A 20,889-nucleotide genomic window follows, 5' to 3' on the forward strand; every position below is an offset into this window, starting at 1 on the left:
CCGTCATTCTTTTCCTACTTCAATAGAAAAATGCTTTTTTTCCCATTGTTTAAATCTGCAGAGTGATAAGAGTTCTTATAATATTAATATTTTAAACTTCATGTTTTCTAGTGGTTATTAAGCCTGACCAGTATAATCCTAGGGTGGCTATAAAGTAACCACTGTAGTTAGTGCCTCTTCCTCTGGTGCTAGTTGACTGTTACGTTTACCCTTCACCACACAGCAAACAACCTAGTTCTCAAACTGGTAGAAATAACAGAGAAATCACTTGGGGCGCAAGGACACTTTCTGGGCATGTTTATAAAAAAAATAAATAACAATTTTTTTTTTGGTTTAGTGATATAGACCATGTAGAAGAACTGGCTGCTTCTTTAGTTTGATGGTCAAAAACACTACGTAATATCCACATTGTATGGCTGGAATCAAAATACTTGATTGTTTCCAAAACAACATCAAAATAACAGGAGGTCTAGGGTTGCACAAAGAAAATACCAAGTAATTTATCATTAACTTTTTCTTTTTAATATCTGGGTCAGATTTTCACCTGCTCGAATACCTCTGGTTGAAAAAAAAAAAAAAAACACTATTTGGAAAGAGAAAACTGCAGTTACTTGTGGCTGAGTTTGGCTGAGAAAGTAGAGTTTACATTCCATTGTTGGCGGGATCCTTACCCCATGGAATGTCTCAGAGCAGGATTCAGGCCACGAAGAGGTCAGCAGTGCTTTGACCAAACACTACCTCAGCGAATTAAACATTATACATTGACTAAGACATTATAAATTAGGCATCACTTACACATTATACATTAGTTTTGAAACTCCCCTTCCCAATCCACACTTGAACGGAGGCATTCACTCCCGTACATAACATCCCAACTAGGCATCCACCCGCCGTGTCATCACTTGTTTGCACGTGCAGGGCCTCCTCTGTGGTGAATGGTGAGCAGGGGTTGTGCGTGAGAAGTGTAATTAACCACAGATCTACCTTGCTATCTATATGCATTGGGGGACATGGAGAGCACAGGGTGAAAACCCAGCCACGCTGTGGATTCAGGGTCTCACACTTGCAGGACCAGCTGATCAAACAGAGGCCCCACTGGATCTGCATCCTTCAAGCTGAAGGACTTCGAGTAAACAGACCAGCAGAATGAGAGCATCCTCCCCTTAGTGAGGCCTGACTCACCTGTGCTGCCTCTTAAAGGTACAGACTCCTCAGCCCCACCCACCCCAGCGATTCTGACTCCGCAGGCCTGAGATAGGTCAGGGAATCTGCTTTCGATGACCCCTCGGGACATACAAACGCAGGCCACACTTTGAGAAGCCCATCTTTAAATCCGAACCAAGCTAACAAAAAGCATCGCGCTCAGTACATCCTTGAAGAACGAAGCTGCATTTCCCTTCGTGACTTCTAACCCATTTCTTCATAGAGAGACTGTCGCGGCCGCTTATCTTCTGGGTTCTTCTATCTCAGGAGAAAAACCTTCAGGCAGGCTCACCTCATCCTCACCTACATTTTTGGGGAGAGTGAACTTAAAGGGAGAAAAATTACGCAGCAGCCACATGGGCTGTGAGGGGCAAGGACTCTTTCTTCCTCCAGGCGATTTGATGTGAAGCTGAGGAAGCATCAGCGCTGCCAGTCCAAGCGTGGGTGTCAGGACACATAGTGATAACTACACCCAGGTCAGAGACCGAGGGAGGAAAGCCAGAGGCGCCACCGGCCCCCCGCCCTCCCTGAGGCCACTCCCAACCTCTCCTTGGAATGGAGAGGTGGTTCACACAAGGTGACAGGGATGGCCCTCGAGCCGCTTGGCACGAGCCAGGCTCCACTTAACGAGTGTTCAGAATCACAGTCAGCACGGAGAAATTCACCCTGACCCTGGACGCCTGCCCCTTGGCATCCGCTCACTTACATTTTTACTCAATTACTATTTCTAAGAACAGAGACAAAAAAAAAAAAAAAAATGCAGAGCCCCACTGCTCAGCAGTCTTGAATGGAAGGTCTGGAAGGGTCCGCAGGGTTTCCTCCCAGGAGGGAAGCTGGATGGGGAGGGAGAGGCTCCCACCTTAGGGAATCTGTGCGTCTCTCTCCCCCATCCTGGCCACACCCTCCGAGACACTCCTGATTTTCCCAGACTCAGGAGGGGCAGGGTAGGTTTCTAGTGTTTTTTCACCAAAGAAATAGGGAAGCTTGTGGGGCGATTAAATGACCGAAAATAACCCCGAGGGAGAAGGCGTGTCTGAGACCAAGTACTAGGGGAGGCCTCTCCACTTGTTTCCTATGGGAAAAAAACATGAAATGGGAATGAATCCAAAGTGGTAGGTAAGAGAATTATAAAATGAATGGGATGGGATTCCAAAGGGAAAGCAAAAAGAAGGGCAAAAAAATAAAAAATAAAAGAAGTTTGGGGTCCATGTGGTGGAGGGCACCAGGGCCAGACCTGAATTCAGATTTGGGCTCTGCCCCTTTTGCTAGGTGATGACCAAGGACAAGGTATTCACCTCTCCAAGACACAGTTTCCGGTGGGGAAAAATGGGGAGGTCGCACTCGCCCTCCCCACCCAGGATGACGTGCCTTAAATACCAGGGACTTAGGGGGTAGTCAACAAATGTTTTCCTTCTCTCATCCCTTTCCCTTGTCTTTTCCAAAAAGCTGGTGAGACCAAAAAAAGAAAAAAAAATCAGACAATTAACTCCTTGGTTTAGACAGTGAAATAAAATACACATTTAGAGATGGAAAACCAAACATAATCTGCCTCAAAAAAGGGGAACTTTAAAAGCACGGGTCAAGCCATTCACTCTTCCTATTCACATGGCAGCTTCTAGCCACTCTGAGGCCTTCTGTACTAAAATAAATGTATATTCTCAATAGAATCAGTTTTTGTTTTTCTTTCTTTTTTTTTTTTTTTTAGGAAAGCCCAGCTTAGGCCACTGTAAATAAACTATTTCATTTCTTGATTCCTAAGAAGCAAGGTTAGGCATGGTAAAGTTCACGGTAGGATAACCCAGTGAGTCAGACATCTACTGGGGTAATAAAAACATTTCTCTTGTCCTTATTTGGGACCTCCACCTGCATTTAGAATCAATATAATTTATAATTCACGCTTCTTCGGGGCCTCAAAAGTGCAGTGGGAACCAACGCCAGGGTGGCAAGTCCATTTCCTCCCTTCCTGAATGGATCAGGGTACCACCTGGGCCAGAGTTCTTGAGTGTCAGGACCATCTAAGACCTGTTCTGTGCTGTGGTCTCATGGCCCAGCATACAATAAAAGATGGCACTCAGTCAAAGCTGGCTAAATGTATTAATGTCCCAAATCAGAAAGGGGTGAGACCTCCGACTTCGGTGGCCCCCAAGCTAACACGTGGCCCTAGCTCGGAGGAGTCTGCACTTGTTCTGAGGGTCAGGGCGAAGTGGCAAGCTCCCAGGTTCAGTCAACTGAAGCCTTGACCACGACCACCACATTCTCTCGTGCAACCCATTAATGGCAACATCAAGGTCACAATGATCAGCACATGTTTCCCACAGGCCTCCCTCTAGAACTTCAAAGGAGAGAAAATCTCCTTCCTCCCTTTCAGTTCAGTACCGGAAACATTAATTGAGCCATTGCTATGTGCCAGAAACAAGAACATAGATTCAAATAAGGTACCCAAAAAGGACCCTTGACATTCTGGCCATACCGTTCAACCCTCCAGAGAGTATCCTCCCAGGGGGTCAAGAGATCAATCTGTCAAATCCCTCGTTCACCCCTGGATCACACACATCTCACAGACTCACGATCCATTCTTCCCCATACGGCAATCAAGTCATCATATCACTTCAAAGCATTCATGAGTCTTTCTCATAGAAACGCTGACTACAAAATTGGGGGCACCTGTGTGACTGTCCAGCTACAAGGCTGCACTTCAGAATTCTATTTTGCTTCTGACACGTTCCCCCCAGGAGACAACACACACTAAAGATGGGCCGGCTATCACTACGTCAAACGAGGTATAGAAAGCAGACGAGTGTACTCACCAAGGTACCCACAGAGCACCTGGGGCTGTCTGTAGCACAAGCTGCCCACTGAGCCAGAGGGTGTTGTAACAACTGGGCAGACAGCTAGGAGTTTTAAAAAGCACAGTCATTAGCTATTTGACTGAGGAGAAGCCTTGTACAGAGCTATACAAAGATTCAACGCAGAAGAGGGACTCAATGGACGCACTTATCATTCCCCCAGAAATAGAAGGTCCCCCCTACTCGGGGCCAGGGGACTAGGCCGGAGGGATCTTTGGGGGATTGTGGATTCTCGCCCCAGATCTTTTGGCATCCCTTAACCAGCAGTCAGGTTCCTGAATTCAGCGTTCCCTTTAACACATTCTAGTGCTAAAATAGCAATGTACAATTTATATACGGAAATGGTAAAATAAATACCTTGACTTACATTAAAGATGACTAAGAAAGGCCTTGACCTCTTTGACAAAAGACAGACTCCCTATTAAGAGTAAAACTCTGATTTTCATTTGGTTGGCCTCGATTTCAGTTTTCTTAAAACCACCTGTCATCATTTCTAACCCGCACATGAAAACTCCTTCTCCAGTGAACAAAAATCCGAGTGTATATTGCTTTGGGGCTGCGTAGCTGCCGTTTAAAAATCTAGGGCTCCTTGGAATGCATTAAAATATCTTCCGTGATAGTTTTGACATCCTGAAATTCTGAACTTTGCTGTTTTAAAAGTAAAGGTGGCAACTAGTTCTTGTATATTGCCCATCATATTCTTATAAATGAAAATACACCCAAAAATACCTCCAGCTAAAAACATTGCTGAGTGTTCAAAGGCTATCCTATCTGTGATAGAGTCAATAATAAATATCAGATGTTTGCATGAGAAGAGGTAGGTGGACACCCTGCTCTGTCATTAGTTTCCTGGGAATCTCTGGACAAGTGCCTTGAGGCACCCAAGCCTCTGCTGCTATAAAATGAAACTGACATCATGCTACCCCTGAGGGTTTTTGAAAGACTGAAAGGAGATATTTAAAAGAAACTGAGAAATAAAAGGTGCTCAAGGGATGTAATAATATTAGTTATCTAACTTATTTGATAGATTAACCCCCACGGCCTTCTAGGTCTGCGTGAATATACCTTTTTCCCAGCTCCTTACACCAAGTTAAAATCCAAGCACCTTCCATTCACCTAGGGCATGTCTTCTAGAAGTAGCATGGCCACTATTTATACCTGACTTGAAAACTTCTTTGGACAAAAGACAAAGGCTTTGTGGATTCCCTCCCACCCCATATGCACCCCACCCCCCCTTTTTTTGTGTGCCAGATTTGTACTTTTATCTCTCAATTTTAAAACAGATAAGGAAGACTTTTTCCATGGCCTGTAACTTACCATCTCCAACATTCAGCCCACTAACAAGATCCCAGGGGCCTACATTCACACTTGTGTGGATTCCACCTTCCAGTCAAAACCCTCTTTAATTGAGATGTGGCATCTGCATGGCCTGAATGGCCTGGAAGACGAAGGCCCAACACCCAGGTCTTGGTAACACGCTGCTATCATGTTGCCACCATATGCTGTTACCAGCTGACATCTGCTCACACATGTTCTCACCAATAAGTAACCATGTTGTTTATTTTTAGAGCGCTCTCCACAGCCTCACAGAGAGAAAATTCCCTCACATCACCCGTCAGCAAAGACAGGAAGCTACAGACTGGGTATAAACTGTTTGTCACAAGATCAGCAAGGCACACAACGTCTTCTCATTCAGATTTGACCTCTAAAAAGAGATGCTGAAAGTTATCTTCAATAAAAATCTCAAGGAACGGAACCAGAGACAGGCAGGGTACGCAAGGCATCGCTTGCTCAGCAATGCTTTCTCTTCAGACTAGGGCCCTGTACGTTTCTTGGGGGGATTTCACTCCTTTTCCTGGGAAACAGCACCTTCTTCAGGCCAGTGGGTGTTGTGGTGCCAAACAGGGATGCTTCTATTACCGGAATCCGGATCCCTGAAATCGCCCCAGGTCACCAGGGTCAAACGAAGTCTGTGGGGAAACGAGGCAAGCTAACTGCCATGATTTGTCCTTTCCAACTTGCAGTCCTCAGGTATGCACCTTTGGTTTACTCTCTCTCCGCCATCAAGCTACAGTATTAAAATGCTTTCTTTCCTCCCCTTCCTTGTTTGTTTTGTTGGTTGGTTTGTTTTTAAGCAGGGCCAAAGGACAGGCTGCTCTGGTGCTGATACAGTGCCTCTGAAGTTAAGCCCATGAACTGGATGGAGAGATAAATGATGCGAATAGGGATGATTTAGGCCAAAGGAAGTAACTGCTAGTTTTCGTAAAAATCAACTTTCAACATCTATGTGTTGGAAGTGGCACTGCGGTATGCCTAAACTTTTGCAGATCAGTAAGGTTTGGCGTCCATGTGAAATGCTTTTTAAAAGATGAAACCCTATGAAAAATCTGAGACGTGAATAGTCCTAGAGAAATAAAAATTTTTAGAATTACCTGGGCCCTCAGTCATGAATAATGGGGTACTCGTATGGCTCACATGAGTCATAAGAGAAAAAAAGTCCTGGAATTAAAATTTTGCATGGGTCATTTACAAAATAACTAAGAAACAATGAAGCTAACTATAAAAGTGTTGGGACTCATTTTTGCCTGTGATGACACAGCTAAGAAATAAAGCAACAAAACCCAAAGACACAGTGTTTCCAGAGTGAGTTTCTGAACTACCTGCTTGGGAATCACCTGGCCTTCCTGTCAAGAGGCAGTTATCTGGAGCTCACCTTAAAACTACAGGATAATAATCGTGGGAATTCCCTGGCGGTCCAGTGGTTAGGACTCCGTGCTCTCACCGCCGAGGGCCAGGGTTCAATCCCTGGTCGGGGAACTAAGATCCCGCAGCGCAGCGCGGCCAAGAAAAACAAAACAAACAAACAAAAACTACTGAATAATAATCCGGATGGAGGGGAGCAGGCAAAGGTTTGGGAGTCCGCACATAGCACTCCAGGTGATTCTTGTGCTTGGTAAAATTCCAGAAGCACTGGTATAGGCCTTTGTGACTCAGAGGTTAGAAAGGCCTTTTACAAAAAGCTCGTCTGACCTCACAACAACCCAACCAGGTGGATCACAGAGAAACCGTTCTCTCCTAAGAGTTGCCTGTTCTGAGTAACGGTTTTATGTAGTGTGAATGTAGTGTGAAAGCGCCTCTCAGTCAGAGAGAAAGCCTTTTTTTTTTTTTTTTTTTTTTTTTTTTTTGCGGTACGCGGGCCTATCACTGTTGTGGCCTCTCCCGTTGCGGAGCACAGGCTCCGGACGCGCAGGCTCAGCGACCATGGCTCACGGGCCCAGCTGCTCCGCGGCATGTGGGATCTTCCCGGACCGGGGCACGAACCCGTGTCCCCTGCGTCGGCAGGCGGACTCTCAACCACTGCGCCACCAGGGAAGCCCAGAAAGCCATTCTTAACGCAATGATAGCTTAAGCAGAATTAAATGTCATTAAAAATGCTGCAGTGAACTCCCCATCAAATTAGTCCTGCCCCTCAACCCCTCCCCAGCCCTCCACCCAAACACCCTCCACGCAAACACCATCTCTCTGATAACAGCAACTCCGGAAGTGGGTACTGTCATTTCCTCCCAGCTCTGGATGACAGTGAGTTTTTACTCCACTTAGAGAATTCCCAGCAAATGTTACTGAGAAAGGGCAAACCGTTGATCCCCAGTGTCTAATGACTCGGGGTCAGCTTGGCTCAAGACCCTCTTTCTAGAATCCTGATACAATTGCCAAAGAATGAATGAAATTAGACATGACCTTATACACATAGTTTCATTATTGATGGTGATGTTTTCTGACAGTGGAATTCTTCTGAAATATTCCTCTCTACAAGACAAACCAGCACCTGCCACCTAATTCCATGGAGGAGAAAAGCAAAATTTGAGTAGGTGAAAGAGCGTTCGCTCAGGAGTGGGTTGGTTCACAGATGTGACCAGTGAAATCTACTAACACACTTAACAACCTAAGGCTTGACACTGCGGGGAGGTACGAATGAATGACTAAGTTACTATTCAGATCAAAATGACTATATAATAGACATATCTCAGGGTGAGGACTGCTGCCTTAGAACCTGACGTGACAGCCATAATTCTCCTTTGGTTCTGCCCAGCTACTTCCGGGTAACAGCTCCTACCTCTGTTTCTCTCTCCTTAACTTCCAGAGCCCCAGATGCTAAGGTGTGAACTTGGATGTAGAAACACTTCCCCAACCGAAAACCCTGACAGACCTCCAAGTGGGCAGTTCCTTTACCAAATCATCCATCTTCTACAAAGAAATGTCCTCAGTCTGTGAGTTTCCTTTTTTTTTTCTCCTTCTAAAGTCGAATCAGAATAAGTCATCTACCTTTCCCCCGCCCCACCGCCAGCCCCCATTCTGGCCTTTCTCAGCCAGCAACTGAGTTATATGAGTTTATTATAAAGCAAGAAGAAACAGCTTCAATGGCATGGTCATTAAGTTGTCAAAGCAAAGTGAAAATGAGATTAGGTCAATGGATAGGGAAATAAATGACCCTATAAGAATGAACCCCCCCAGTGGAAGGAATGACAAAGTGACTGTGTATTCTCTAGAGAGAATAATCCCTGATGAATTTGGTCTAAGAAGTGTTCAATTCCCAATACAGAAATGACTCCAAAACTTAAAAATTAAATTTCCCAGAAAATTCCCATTTATGGGCAATAATATATTTTAGCGCTCTTAGAACACATTAAAAAATATGGTCTTCTCTTTTAGAGAGTGCTTCCCCTGAGATCTGCAAAGACCAGTGGACTTCTGATCGTTTCAATGTCTTTCTCAAAACCAAACTGTGCATTCTCGTTCACAAGCTGAAGTAACAAATAAGGATTCTTACAACAGCCTGAAGTTATGAATGAGCAGTTATTTGTGAACTAGCTTGTCAAGACAGATGTGGTATTTGTCAGTGTGGTGTGGGTTAGATAGCAAAAGCCAAATGAACGGAGCGCCAAGGTCAAAGTCACAACATTTTTCTTTTTCTTCCTTGAGACTGGAAAGATGCTACAGCACTTCCTGAAACAAACATCTCCAAAAAAGCAGCCTTACTCTCCAACAGCTGCCCCATGACTCTCCTTTCAGAAACACCACGTCTCTCCCTCAGGAACGTCCTGCTTCCTAATTACTGACATGGAGGCCACGAGGAAGGCCCGAAGGGAGAGTGACAGTTTCTCTGTGGACAGAGATGTGTGCAACGTGCCAGTGTGAGCGCAAACAGCTGCCTGGGGACGTTGGAAATGCATTTGAACTATTTTCAGAAGGTCTGGGCTTTGTAACATCCAGAAAGCATTTTCCATTTGCTTTAAGTTCCTCAAGTTGTTGTGATTAAAGGAACATCTAAGCCCCACATTTTTGACTTATCAGGCAGAACCAAATCCAAGGGCTCATTTTTGAGAATGAAGGGATGGGGGCTGGTCCACACAGAAGAGCTTTCTGGGCACCAACAGGCTTTCCCTCCTTGTAACAGATGCTAAATCCAGTAAACTCGATTCCTCTTGCACGGCAACGTCCTCCCATACCAACGGAGTGGTTTTACTCGGTCGCCCCAGGAAAGCCAGGATGCTACCGCACGCAGAGATCATTCTGCTCTGTTAACAGCTACCCTGGGCGTAGTACGGCCTCTCCTCTCTGACATCACCTCCTAAGTTTTCATTTCCTCCTCAAACCCTTTGTGGTGACTCCTCCACTACCCTCTCCCCTTCCTCCCATCCATCCTCCTCTGGGAGACTTCTACCCCCTAATGGCATTTTGCTGCTAAAGTCTGCTTTTAAATGAGTCGCCTGACAGCGAAGAAACTGCTGTGGCTGGTGCCTGGTCACGGAGATGCAGGGAGGTCCAAACGTCCTGGCTTCCTTCTTAACAGAGCCTCTCCCCAGGGGAGCGGGTGAGACAGGGGGCCTGGGAGGAGGGGCCGCGCCAGCCCAGAGGCACATTGCCCACAAGTCCCTTCTGCATGTTAGCCTTTTCTGAGCAATACCCTCCCCCTATCCTTTGTTGGATTTCAACCTTTAAGGCCCAGAAAGATAAAGAGGTGAGTGCTATGTGACTCATACGTGTACTCAGAGAGATCCGTTAAAAATAACTTTAAACATTTTTTTCCTAGAAATGTAAAGCCCCTTTGAAACAACTGGTAACATCTTGAGATGTCAAAAAAAAAAAAAATCAAAACTGGATATTAATGCGCTGAGCGTGCACAGTAAGACACTCCAGCTGGGAGGAATCCATGATGTGGACCTCCTGCTTCTGGTGCCAGAGGTGGCGATTACCAGTCGCAGGCTCTTAAAGTTTACTAAATAGAAACGTTTTCCGAGGGCAGATATCATGTTCCCACTTAATTTTATTTTCGATGTGCTTCTAGGACACAGCACTCTGCTACATGCACATGGACCGCTATTCTCCCAATCCACAAATATTTATGCGACTTCACTGATTTTACATATTTTTCATATTTTCATACCTTTAAAATCCTGATGCCCTCTTAGAATCAATGGCACGTTACAATTACTGGGCAATGATATTTCTTTTTAAGTGGCATATAAAATAATGGTGCACTGTAAAATCAATAGCGTTTGAGATTCAGTGAATGATAGCTGCCGTGTAAAGCACGCCTATTAGGTACCAGAAGCAGCTGCGCTTGGCCTTTCTTTGCATGTCATCATCCATCCTCTACAACCCTAGGGGGCAGATATCAGCTTCTTCATCGTGACAAGTGAACAAACTGAGATCAGCTTAAGTGCAGGGGCTTCGGCCTGGTCACCAAGCCAGTGATGGCAGAGGTAGGATATGAATTCAGCAGGAAGCCACTTAAATGTCAACGAGGCCGATTTAATAACTTGCACGGAGACAGCCAAGCTGCTAACCCGAACAAGACCACATTTTAACAACTGCCATTGGCCTGGAGTAGGACTTCCTGTCTTTGATGCTCCCTCTTCCCTTTCAGCCTCTGAGATTCCTCTGGTGCGATTCCCTTTTATTTATTCTCTTTCTTTCACTTCTTGGGGCTGCCTGGCTCTCAGGTCTGTGCTCACCGTACAACACCATCCTGCCTTCCTCAATAAATTAATTTTCTGCGAGAGACAAGACGAATCACCTACCAATCAAATTTATAAAAATGTTGTGAAGAAAATGATTGCAGTTCAAGATCAAGACCAGGAGACTTGAGAAATCACAATTTTTGTATCAACCGAGTGCAGAGATAAAAGTGGAAGAATGTGGTAGAGGCAAGAAGAGAGACCCAGGGTGGTAGGAAAGGCTTCAGAAGTATACTTCCTTCTGGAGGGAAAGAATGCAGAGCTTCTATGAATGTAATTCCTGCCAGGTGAGGAGAGTCACCACCCTTTCATGGAGGGACTGTATCGTTTTGCAAGAGGGCAGGAAAAGTCATGCTCTCCATTTCCTGGTCTCTATCTGGGGCCTCTATTACTTGTGGTACCTAAAAGTCTGACTTCCGGTAAGACGTCGCTGATAGAAATAGTTATAGCCATGTTCTCATACGTCACAGGGAAAATACCAGTTTGGACCGTATAGGGTCACTTTTGAGTGTGAAATAAGTGCATGCGTGTAAAATATTTAAAACTATGCTCGGCACGCAGTATGTACCCAATGAGGGTTAGCTTTCATCATCATCATTATCGCCATCATTTTCATTTTTATCTGCAAAACTGGAAACAGAAAATGAATGGTTCTGAGAAGCCTGTGTGGCCTTCAGCACAGGGACAAGATCCATCAGGAACATTGGCCCCAGTAACGGAGGTGAGTAGATTTCTGTCTCTCCATATCTCCCGGTCCAATGCTTCGAACTCTTTTTTTTTTTTGCGGTACGCGGGCCTCTCACGGTTGTGGCCTCTCCCGTTGCGGAGCACAGGCTCCGGATGCGCAGGCTCAGCGGCCATGGCTCACGGGCCCAGCCGCTCCGCGGCATGTGGGATCTTCCCGGACCGGGGCACGAACCCGTGTCCCCTGCATCGGCAGGCGGACTCCCAACCACTGCGCCACCAGGGAAACCCCAATGCTTTGAACTCTTGATCCTTCTTCTGGTAACTCAATCTTATTCTCTAAAGGGAAACGCTCATTCCTTTATTAAGCATTGATTGAGCAACAACAACGTGCTGTAAGAACATAGGTAAGTCAGAGTGGGTTCCTGTTCTGAGGCAGTTTACAAACCGATGAAGAAGACAGGTCAGGACACAGCTAGATTTTACCTACAGCAAAAGAAAAGAGGCTGAGATAGAGATGAATATCAGTATTGTGAGAGTGCACAGGAAGAGCTACTTAAATGGGACAAAGAACTTCGACGAAGGTCTCATTAGGAGATGGTACTAACTAAACCTTGAAGGGTATTTAAAGGTGTTAAAAGATGGATCTCTAAGTGGAAGAAATGACATAAACAAAGGGCTGGAGGCACAGAAATAAAGGGCCCATTTGGGTAAAGGAAAAGAGGGTGATCTGGCTGGAGTGTAGTTTTCTTGGGGGGATTTAGTTGGGGGGCTGCTGAGCAAGGAGGAGGGGCCTGACTCTGAAAGGTCTTGGATATTATCTAAGACATCTGAGATCTTACCTACGAAGCCTAGATCCTCAAGGCCTCCCTATATGAGGATTAGATAGTGCTGGGCATGCTGGATTACCAGCCCTGCCGGTCTCTGTTCCCAGCCCCTTAGGTGGCAAAGGTCACCTAAGGACCAATCCGAGGGAGCCAGGGAAACAGATCTACTGAGTGGAACTTACTAGGAAATGAATGAGTTGTTGGTCCCGAGACATCCCAGGCTGGTGGGAGTGGTCCCCAGGGCATCACTTTTAATCATATTGGAATATCTCTAACATATCTCCTTTTAATATCTCATAATCAATGGCACATTATAGTCAATTGTCAGTGATATTTCTTTCTCTGTGGCACATAAAATAACAGTGTACCTTTAAATCAATGGTGTCTGAGAATCAATGGTTAATAGCTGGCATGCAAAGAGGGTCTACTAAGCGCCAGAAGCAGAGCTCAGGGGGTCTTTACACAGGTCACGGTCAGTCCTTTGCAACCCTAGGAAGCCAGCATCTTCTTCATCTTTACAAGTGAAGAAATGGAGCCATGGTTGAATGAAGTTCACCACCCTACACACAGATATTCCAGAAGAGAGAAGAACAAGAAGGCAATTTAGAGCCTGTGGGGAAGTGGTCAAGGGGGAGTGCAGATGCAGAGTCAAGGCCACCAAGCCAATCCGGAAGCAAGGTGCTGGTCACAGTGCAGTGTAGTTCTAACCTATCAGAGGTTAGAAAAGAAACAAAACCAACGACAGCCACCAAAACCCACTTGTGACTGCAGCGTGAGGCGAATTTCTCACAAACACAGGATGGAAACAAGCTTTTCCGCCTAAACAAACCCATCAGAGAATCCCTAGTATGTGATTAAATTGAAACTACCTGGAGAACACTGAATTCCTAGGTTAAAAAGTATCTTTGTTGAAAAAATATTAAAAACCCAAAGCACACCATATGGTTTCAAAATGACAATGGAAACGTTTGTTTATCTCGGGCCAGAGGCACATTTCATCAAGCTGTTCAGAATCTGCAAAGTGGATCCACCCTTCGGCAGTCGGGCTGCCTAAGGAGAGCGAGCACATCTGGCAAATCCACATCCTCTCTCCAGGATCCCTGAGGACCGGAAATGCTATATCAGGAGAGCTGACAGGGCTGTTTGCAGAGCTCTTGCCTGCAGGTTCTTTGCTCCCGGATCACCTTAATACTGAACCTGTAAAGGGCTGGGGGTGGCGGCGGGGAGGGAGGAGTCCCCCCAGAATCCCACCTCGGTGGTCAGCTTGTACGTCTCTCCCAGGGCCAGGCTCTTCCACTCTATTTTCCCTAAACTTCTAAAAATGCAGCTTGAAGTGTGTTGTAATCTCTGGGCAAAGGCCTAGAAGTCAGTGACCTCCTTTGTTCTAACCCAGATTTGATATGGGATCAACAGTGAGTCATTAGCCCTTTTCTCACATCTCAGTTTCCTCTAGGAAACAGGATCTGTCATTCTTTCATATCTTTTTATATGAAAGATGCTGTGACTGGGGTTACATCAGCATCTCTTCACCAGGGAGAAGGCATCGTTCAAAAAGTGCAGCTCCTTGAGTAGACCCCAGGGGTCGCTGTGGAGACACAGAAGGCTCCCGGAGCCTCTGCCAGGTCAGCTGGTCCCCATCTACCCCTCCAGCTTCACAAAGCCCAGTCTCCATCCAGTGGGGACTCCTCAGGAGAGGAGACCGGCCTCCCTTGGCAACAAAGACGGCCCAACTACTTCAGTTATAACCAGTATATCTCTTTGAGGAGTTTTGCTAGACTTTGAAAAGTAAAAGAAAGAAAAGAGAGAAAATCCTGGAAGAGAACGGAGCCTAAAGTTAAACGCAACCACAATTAAGCACTAGAGTTAGTACAAGCAATGATGCAATACAAGTAGGGGAATTAAAGTTGGGTCTGCTGTGTATTAATAACTCAATCATTGGGGAAGTCTAGGGAAGGGGTTCAAGTCTGTCTCTCTCTCTGTGTCCCTCTTTCTGACACATCCACAGAGAATCTGAAAAATAAAATCCCTATCACTTTGCTGTATACCTGAAACTAACACAATATTGTAAATCAACGATAGTTCAATTTAAGAAACAGAAAAAAAATCCCTGAACATCAAGCAAAAATAGTACTATGTTCCAGCAACTGCTAATATTTTCTTTCATCGGGCAATTGGCTGACAGTTCAGCAATGTGTACACAGAAAGATATATCCATGAATAGAATGTTACGTTGCGTCCCCCCCACCCCACAAACCATAGTGCTATTGGTATGCTTCCTATCTTCCTCAATTTCACTTGGAAAATTACAGGGGAAATAGAAAAAGAGATTGCTTGGTATTAAATGCTTAGCATTTATGTGAAACAATTACAAAGGAAACCTCACCGTAATGTCTCAGGCTGTATATTTTAGTTTATCTAATTCAATATGAGAGAATAAACCAACTTTCTTCTGTTGCTGAGCTTGGAGATTCCACTCTTCCTTAACATGAGCTGCTTATTTTCCTTGCAAGGAAAATCCACGGTAATCCCTCACTTCTTTTTTGCTCTGTCCTGACTAATATCACATTGCTGCTGACTGAAGTTACAGATGGGTGGAGCGACACCCTTACTTAGGCTAAATGAATGGGAACCTTTGATGCCTCTAATTTAGGCCCTTTAAGATCATAATAATGAAGTATACACCATACCAAAGAGTCAAATTCATAGTCCCACTTACTTAAGGAAAGTTTCTGATTATCTTTCTATTCCATGTTAATGTCCTTTTGATGATAAAGATGTTTTACTTTCAGATTATTACTTTGGAAATGGTACTGCTAGCAGAATTCAGCAACTGCAAATAAATCCCAGGGTTACCGGGTTTCTCCACGTGGGGATTACTGACATTTGGAGCTGGATAATTCTTTGATGTATGGGGGTGGCGGGTGGAAAAGGGACCTTTCCTGTGCATTCTAGAATGGTGAGCAACCTCCCTGGCCCTTCCACTCCCAATCATGACAACCCAAAATGTCTCCAGACATTGCCAAATGTTCCCTGAGGGTGTGGGCGGGGGAAAGGACAAAATCACCACAGTTAGAACCACAACACGTGCCTGATTTGTTACATGGAAAAGAGAGGTGAAAGAAAGAAAATAAAATTTTGTCTCTTCCTTTTTTTTTTTTTGACTGTCGAAGGGTCTACATATTTTAATTGTTAATCATTTGGATTCTTACTCTGTTATGTGGAATCACTCTTTCTAAATTTCTAAAGCCCTGTACAGTGTCTTTTGAATAGATGTGCTTGAAGTTCAAGTGGATTGTCAAAAGGACGAGAAGTCCACTAATTCCCACTGGGTAAAGTATGGGTAAACCTTAGCATAACTCCACTTTGAGCCTTAAACTAACAGCATGTGAAAAGATCAATACGAATAAATTCAAAACTAATCAGATCCCTTCTTCAAATGTTGACACAGTATTATTTATATCCCATAAATACCTTCTTGACTAAAATTCATCCTAGGAGATTGGCACCTGGCCAGTTCTATTCATATTTACTGTATTTATATAGTACGCTGGGCCAAGGATAATATTTAAGACAAAATATGCCTGAAGGCATATACAATATCTCTTATATTTTTACTTTTAAAACTCCACATTGCTAAAAACATTTTGTCTGAACTGTATAAAACGTCCTGCAAAGGGCTACCAACAATCTGTAATGATATATAGCTCATTGAGCACGGTTAGAGCATATTTGTAATATTTGAGCTGAAGTCACTCCCTGAACGCTAATAAGTTGGTGGTAAAAAGTGAACCAGTGATCTTTCCCATGCCTTCATCTCTGGGGCTTATGACCCGCTGCAGATTCCCTTCAAGAAATGACAGGCACACTTCCTCCCCACCGTCTCTTCAGGGAGGACCGAGTTAAAAGTTAGGTGGAAAGGTCCTAAAGAGGGAAAGCTGGTATATAAGCCAATGCTGTCCTTTCCGTTTGCCCTTTAAAAATATGGTGGAGTGATTTTTTTTTCTTTTCTTCCTTTTTTTTGGAAGGGTTCACTATATTCCAGTATAACTAGAAAGTACTGGAAAATCAGTTAACCTACTTTCTATAAAATTATCCACAGTCCTAGCACAGTAGTATCAAATCTGCTATTAATAAGGCTTTCTGCTCCTAAATTTCCTTTAAGGCTTTAAGAAGCCTGCACTCTTTGTAGGAAGACTGATAGTTTATATTTTATCCTGCACTGATCAGAGGCTTTCATTTCTTTGGTAGCTGGGAGAGGAAGCAGAAGGGAATCCACACACGCACCTGAGATGCCAACCTCTGAAATCCTAATAATTTGAGAATTTTCTCCAATTTGGTGATGATGATAATCTTGCGTGGGATCACCTCAGTTGTTTAGACTGAAGAGTGCTTGAAGAACAAAGAATGAACACCCTCTTGGGTAATTTGCTCTTTCCACACCTATCTCACGAAGGGATCAGACCTCCTCTCTGTTATGAAAATGCCAGCAATTCATGAGAGCTGTTGCAGGTAAACATTGAAGGCTTGGCTTGTTCTGGTTCTACATAACATAACTGCCCGCCTGCCCAAATTCCAGTAGAACGGTTGCACCGTGCTAGAGAAAGCAAACTGACTCAACTCCCTGTTGGGTCTCAATGATTTTGGACTAATTACAATGAACTTTCTTTCCTAATTATCTCCATGGCTCCACCCCAGGTAGAAAGCTTTCCTTCACTCCCCGGGGGGGAATCACCAGGGTGGAGTGTATTTATCACCATTGTTGTGGATGGTGACGTAATTACAATAATAAAATCATCCTGCTTGCCAGGATCTCCTGCCTCAGCTCTGCCCTTAAACAAGAAGAGATGATGCTGCAGCAAAACAGAGGTCGCCAGGAAGCCTGGGGTTGGATACTTCAGCTGACAATGTGAGACCATCAAATACAAGACATGGCAAGTCCCGGAACTACGACTTGTCAAACTAAATATAAATATTCAAAAAGAAAAGCACCACCCTGCAATTAGAACCTCTAGGATAAAATTACCAAGATGGCCATATTATCTCTGTAGGCAAGACACAGAGACGTTGTGAAGGCTGCCAGGGAGTATATAGGGCATGGAAAGGGGAGGAGAGAGATGGGCAACCAATGAAAAGTGTACGACTTGGGATTTGGAATAGGCAAATGTTGGAGCTCTTTTTTTTTTTTTTTTTTTTTTCTTTTTCTTCTTCCTGGTATTTAACCCTCTCGGGCATCAATATATGCTGCTTCTTCTTTTCTTTTTTTTAAAGAACTTGGAAATCATTCTAAGCTAACTGCCCTCTTCCCTTCCCCTCAAAGAACTCAACAATCAATCATTCACTCCCGTTGCTACTGTATGCCAGCTGGTTTTGAGGACACTGCCCTCAGAGAAGCCAGTTTAAAAAGAAAAAAAAATCGGCTGTCTTCTACGCTGAGATTTAGGAATGCAACGAAGTGACTGCAGGAAGCCTATGAAAGGGCAGGGAACACCGGGCTCAAGAGTGAGAAAGATAAACAATAAACGCATAAGAAAAAGGATCTGCTACACCGGCGATTTTAAGAAGGCAGGTTTGAGTGAATTCGGAAAAAAATAACGTGAAGGAAAAACCCTTTTAAACGTAGTCAGCAACGAAGCTGTCCTTTCTACCATTCCAGGTGAAATCAAAAGGGGACGTGGTTACAAGATCTCGCCTTGGGGGGAATGTAAACACCTCGCTGAGGCAGTAGATTCAAGAATTGAGGGGTTGGAGGTAGGTTTTTGGAGGGGTCTCCAGATCGGGTTTTGTCTTGGCGATGCTGACATTTTTCGGGGAGTTTAGAGACAATAGGGAAGGCTTGGGGAATCAGCTGATAGGTCGGCACGGAAAGGGGCGCCTTCCGGAGAGGCTAGTTTTGAGCCACTTTTTTTTTTAACCCCTCGTGCACCAGTTCGGCGGGCTTCAGGCCAATCGGAGCAAAGAAAACAAACCCACCAAGGTTTCCCGGTTTAACGCGGCCCCAGGGAGCGCCTCCAAGTTTGACAGAGGAGGGCTGACTCCTAGCCGGTGGCCGAGTCGAGAATTCCAGGGAAGAGAAAAAAAGAGAAAAACGCCTTATAAAAGACGGGGCGTTGGGGGAAGGGAGAAATGGAGAAAATTAAAAGTCGCAAGTCCACGTTTTAAAGCCTAACGTCCTCAAGCACACAACTGGCAAGGAGGTGGGTGGGACGGAGGACAGGAGCAGGGGAAGGAGCGAGCTGGGACCCGGAGAGGGCAGGGCGATCCCTGGAGTGGCTGCGGTTCTGGAAGCCTCGGGCAGCGCTAAGCCCCGGGGAGTGGAAGCGGGGAGCGGTACTTACTTTCCGAGGGGAAGAAGGGCGGCATGTCTATTTTGTAAACCTCCTTGGCGTAGTACTCCTCGTCGCTCCGCTCGCGCTCGCAGGCGGCCGCCCTCCGGCTCGCCTTCTCCTGGAGCAAGTCCCTTGTGCTGTTGTAGATGGAAATCACCTCCGGGGGGACCTCCTCGGGTTCGGGATAGTCTTCTGGGGGGCTGGTGAGTTTCAGCTTGCTCAGGATCTGTCCGCGGATCGCCTCGATCCTCTTGCGCATGAACTGGTCCATGTCGAGCGTGCTGCAGGTAGACAGGCTGAGCGCGACCGTGACCAGATGCAGGAGAAGAAAAGCGCTCAGCACACAGTAGTGCATTTTTTTTTTTAAGGTGGAAAAATTTTTTTTTAAAAAAGTAAAAAAGTAAGAAAAATAAAAAGAAACCAACAACTCTCAAAGTACAGATCAGGTAGATTTTTTTTTTAATGCGAAACTTTTGCAAACAATCGGGAGTCAATGTCCGAGAGAAAAAGCTATCTTGCTTGAATTCCTTTAAAAAGAAAAGGCAAGTCGTTCCCCAAGTGGAAATATTAATACACGACGGGCAAGGGGGAAGCTTCACTTGGGGGAGTCAGCAAAAGTTTTCTTGGAGCGACGAGATGGGGGCAAAAAAAGAGACGAGTGGCTATTAGGCAGAAATAAATTTAGGAGGAGGAAACGGAGTTCAGTGTGTCAGTTTCGGGTGCGGAGTGGCGGATCCGAACTCGGCTCCTCCGGCCAAAAGGGAAGAGATGAAAAGGTCCCGGGGCTGGCAGCGGGAGCGCCGGCGGGAGGGCCGCGGGCAGCGCTGTCAGGGGGGCGGCCGAGGCCGGCCGGCTCCAATTTATATATTTAAAGAAGGAGCGGCGCGGCCCTGCCTTCCACTACGGCGCTGAAAGCAGGAGCAGCAGCAGCTCCGGAGCGGAGGGGCGCACACGTGTGTGAGTGTGTGTGTGAGTGTGCGCGCGCGCGCGCCCGTGTGCGCGCGCTGGGAGCGAGCCCGGCCCCGGCGGGGAGGCGGGAGCGCTTCGCGCTGCGCCCGGGACTCGGCCGCGTCCGGCGGGGGCCGCGGGGGCCGCGGCGAGGATCCTGCTCCCGGAGGTGCGCGCGGGGGCCGACACCCCGGCCGGCGCGCCGACCCGCCCGGTCACTCCACGTTGCCGCCGCCGCCGCCGCTGGCGAACGCGTCCGGCCTCCAGCTCCCTCCTTCTGCTCCTTCTCCTCTCGCTCGAAACGCCAACCCGGCAACAGACGAGCGGCGGCCGCCGCCGTGGCTTTCGCCCCCCGCGGACCGCAGCGGCAGCCCCGGGACGCGCCGACAGGGGAGTTTTATTCCTAGGGGGTTGCGAAGGGGTTCCCTTGGACTCCCACCCTTGCCCACCCACTCCTGGTTTCTCTCCCACTTGGGCTTTCTCGCCGAGGGTAGTAGGCAGCCTGCAGTAGATCCTCTCCTTCCTCTTTTCTGCAGCCAGGCAGCCCCTCGGTTTGCCCCCGAATGGCTCCCTAGACCGTTATCCTAGGTTCTCCATCCCTCTCGCCAGTCCTCCTTCACTTGCGCTCTCGCTCTTCCTTGTGTGTGTCTCTCTCTGCCTCTCTCGGTCTCTCTGTCTCTCTCCCGCTGCCTCTGCCTGCCTCTCTCTCTCTGTCTCTCTCTGGTCGGGAGCTTCTGGAGCTCCGCTCGGAGCGAACCTTCTGCTGCCAGCAGATAACATCACGATCCTGCCTGGGAGGAGAGATTTATAAGTTCTCTCTGAACCACGTGTTTGCCTTCAACGAAGTGACGTGCTAGGATTACAGTCAGAAGTCCTCTCGTTTACTTAGACCACGAGCTCTCCCTGAACCGTTGAGGGGGTGTGGAAATGAGCACGGCTGTGGGGAAGGGAGGGAGGAGGTGGTGTGCGCCCTGACAACAGTGATTTATGGTATTTACTTTATATAGTCATTTTGGACCCGTCTGGTGAAGGACAT

General features: G+C 46.2%; 1 protein-coding gene across 2 annotated transcripts in view; it reads right to left on the reverse strand.

Annotated features, from left to right (window-relative positions):
- TGFB2 (transforming growth factor beta 2) overlaps positions 1–19,280 on the reverse strand; it is an 82,739-nt gene extending 63,459 nt beyond the window's left edge. The window contains exons 1-2 of one of the 2 annotated variants that reach the window (XM_059998296.1): positions 18,915–19,280; positions 4,011–4,094 (exon numbers count right to left, since the gene is read on the reverse strand). In XM_059998296.1, the coding sequence (XP_059854279.1) occupies positions 4,011–4,094; positions 18,915–19,260 (430 nt within the window). In that variant the 5' untranslated portion in view covers positions 19,261–19,280. The remainder of the gene's footprint in view (positions 1–4,010; positions 4,095–18,914) is intronic. The other variant, XM_059998305.1, reaches the window with a different exon arrangement.
- Positions 19,281–20,889: the final 1,609 nt, after the last annotated feature.

This window comes from Delphinus delphis, chromosome 1, assembly GCF_949987515.2.
Source record: "Delphinus delphis chromosome 1, mDelDel1.2, whole genome shotgun sequence".
NCBI lineage: Eukaryota > Metazoa > Chordata > Mammalia > Artiodactyla > Delphinidae > Delphinus > Delphinus delphis.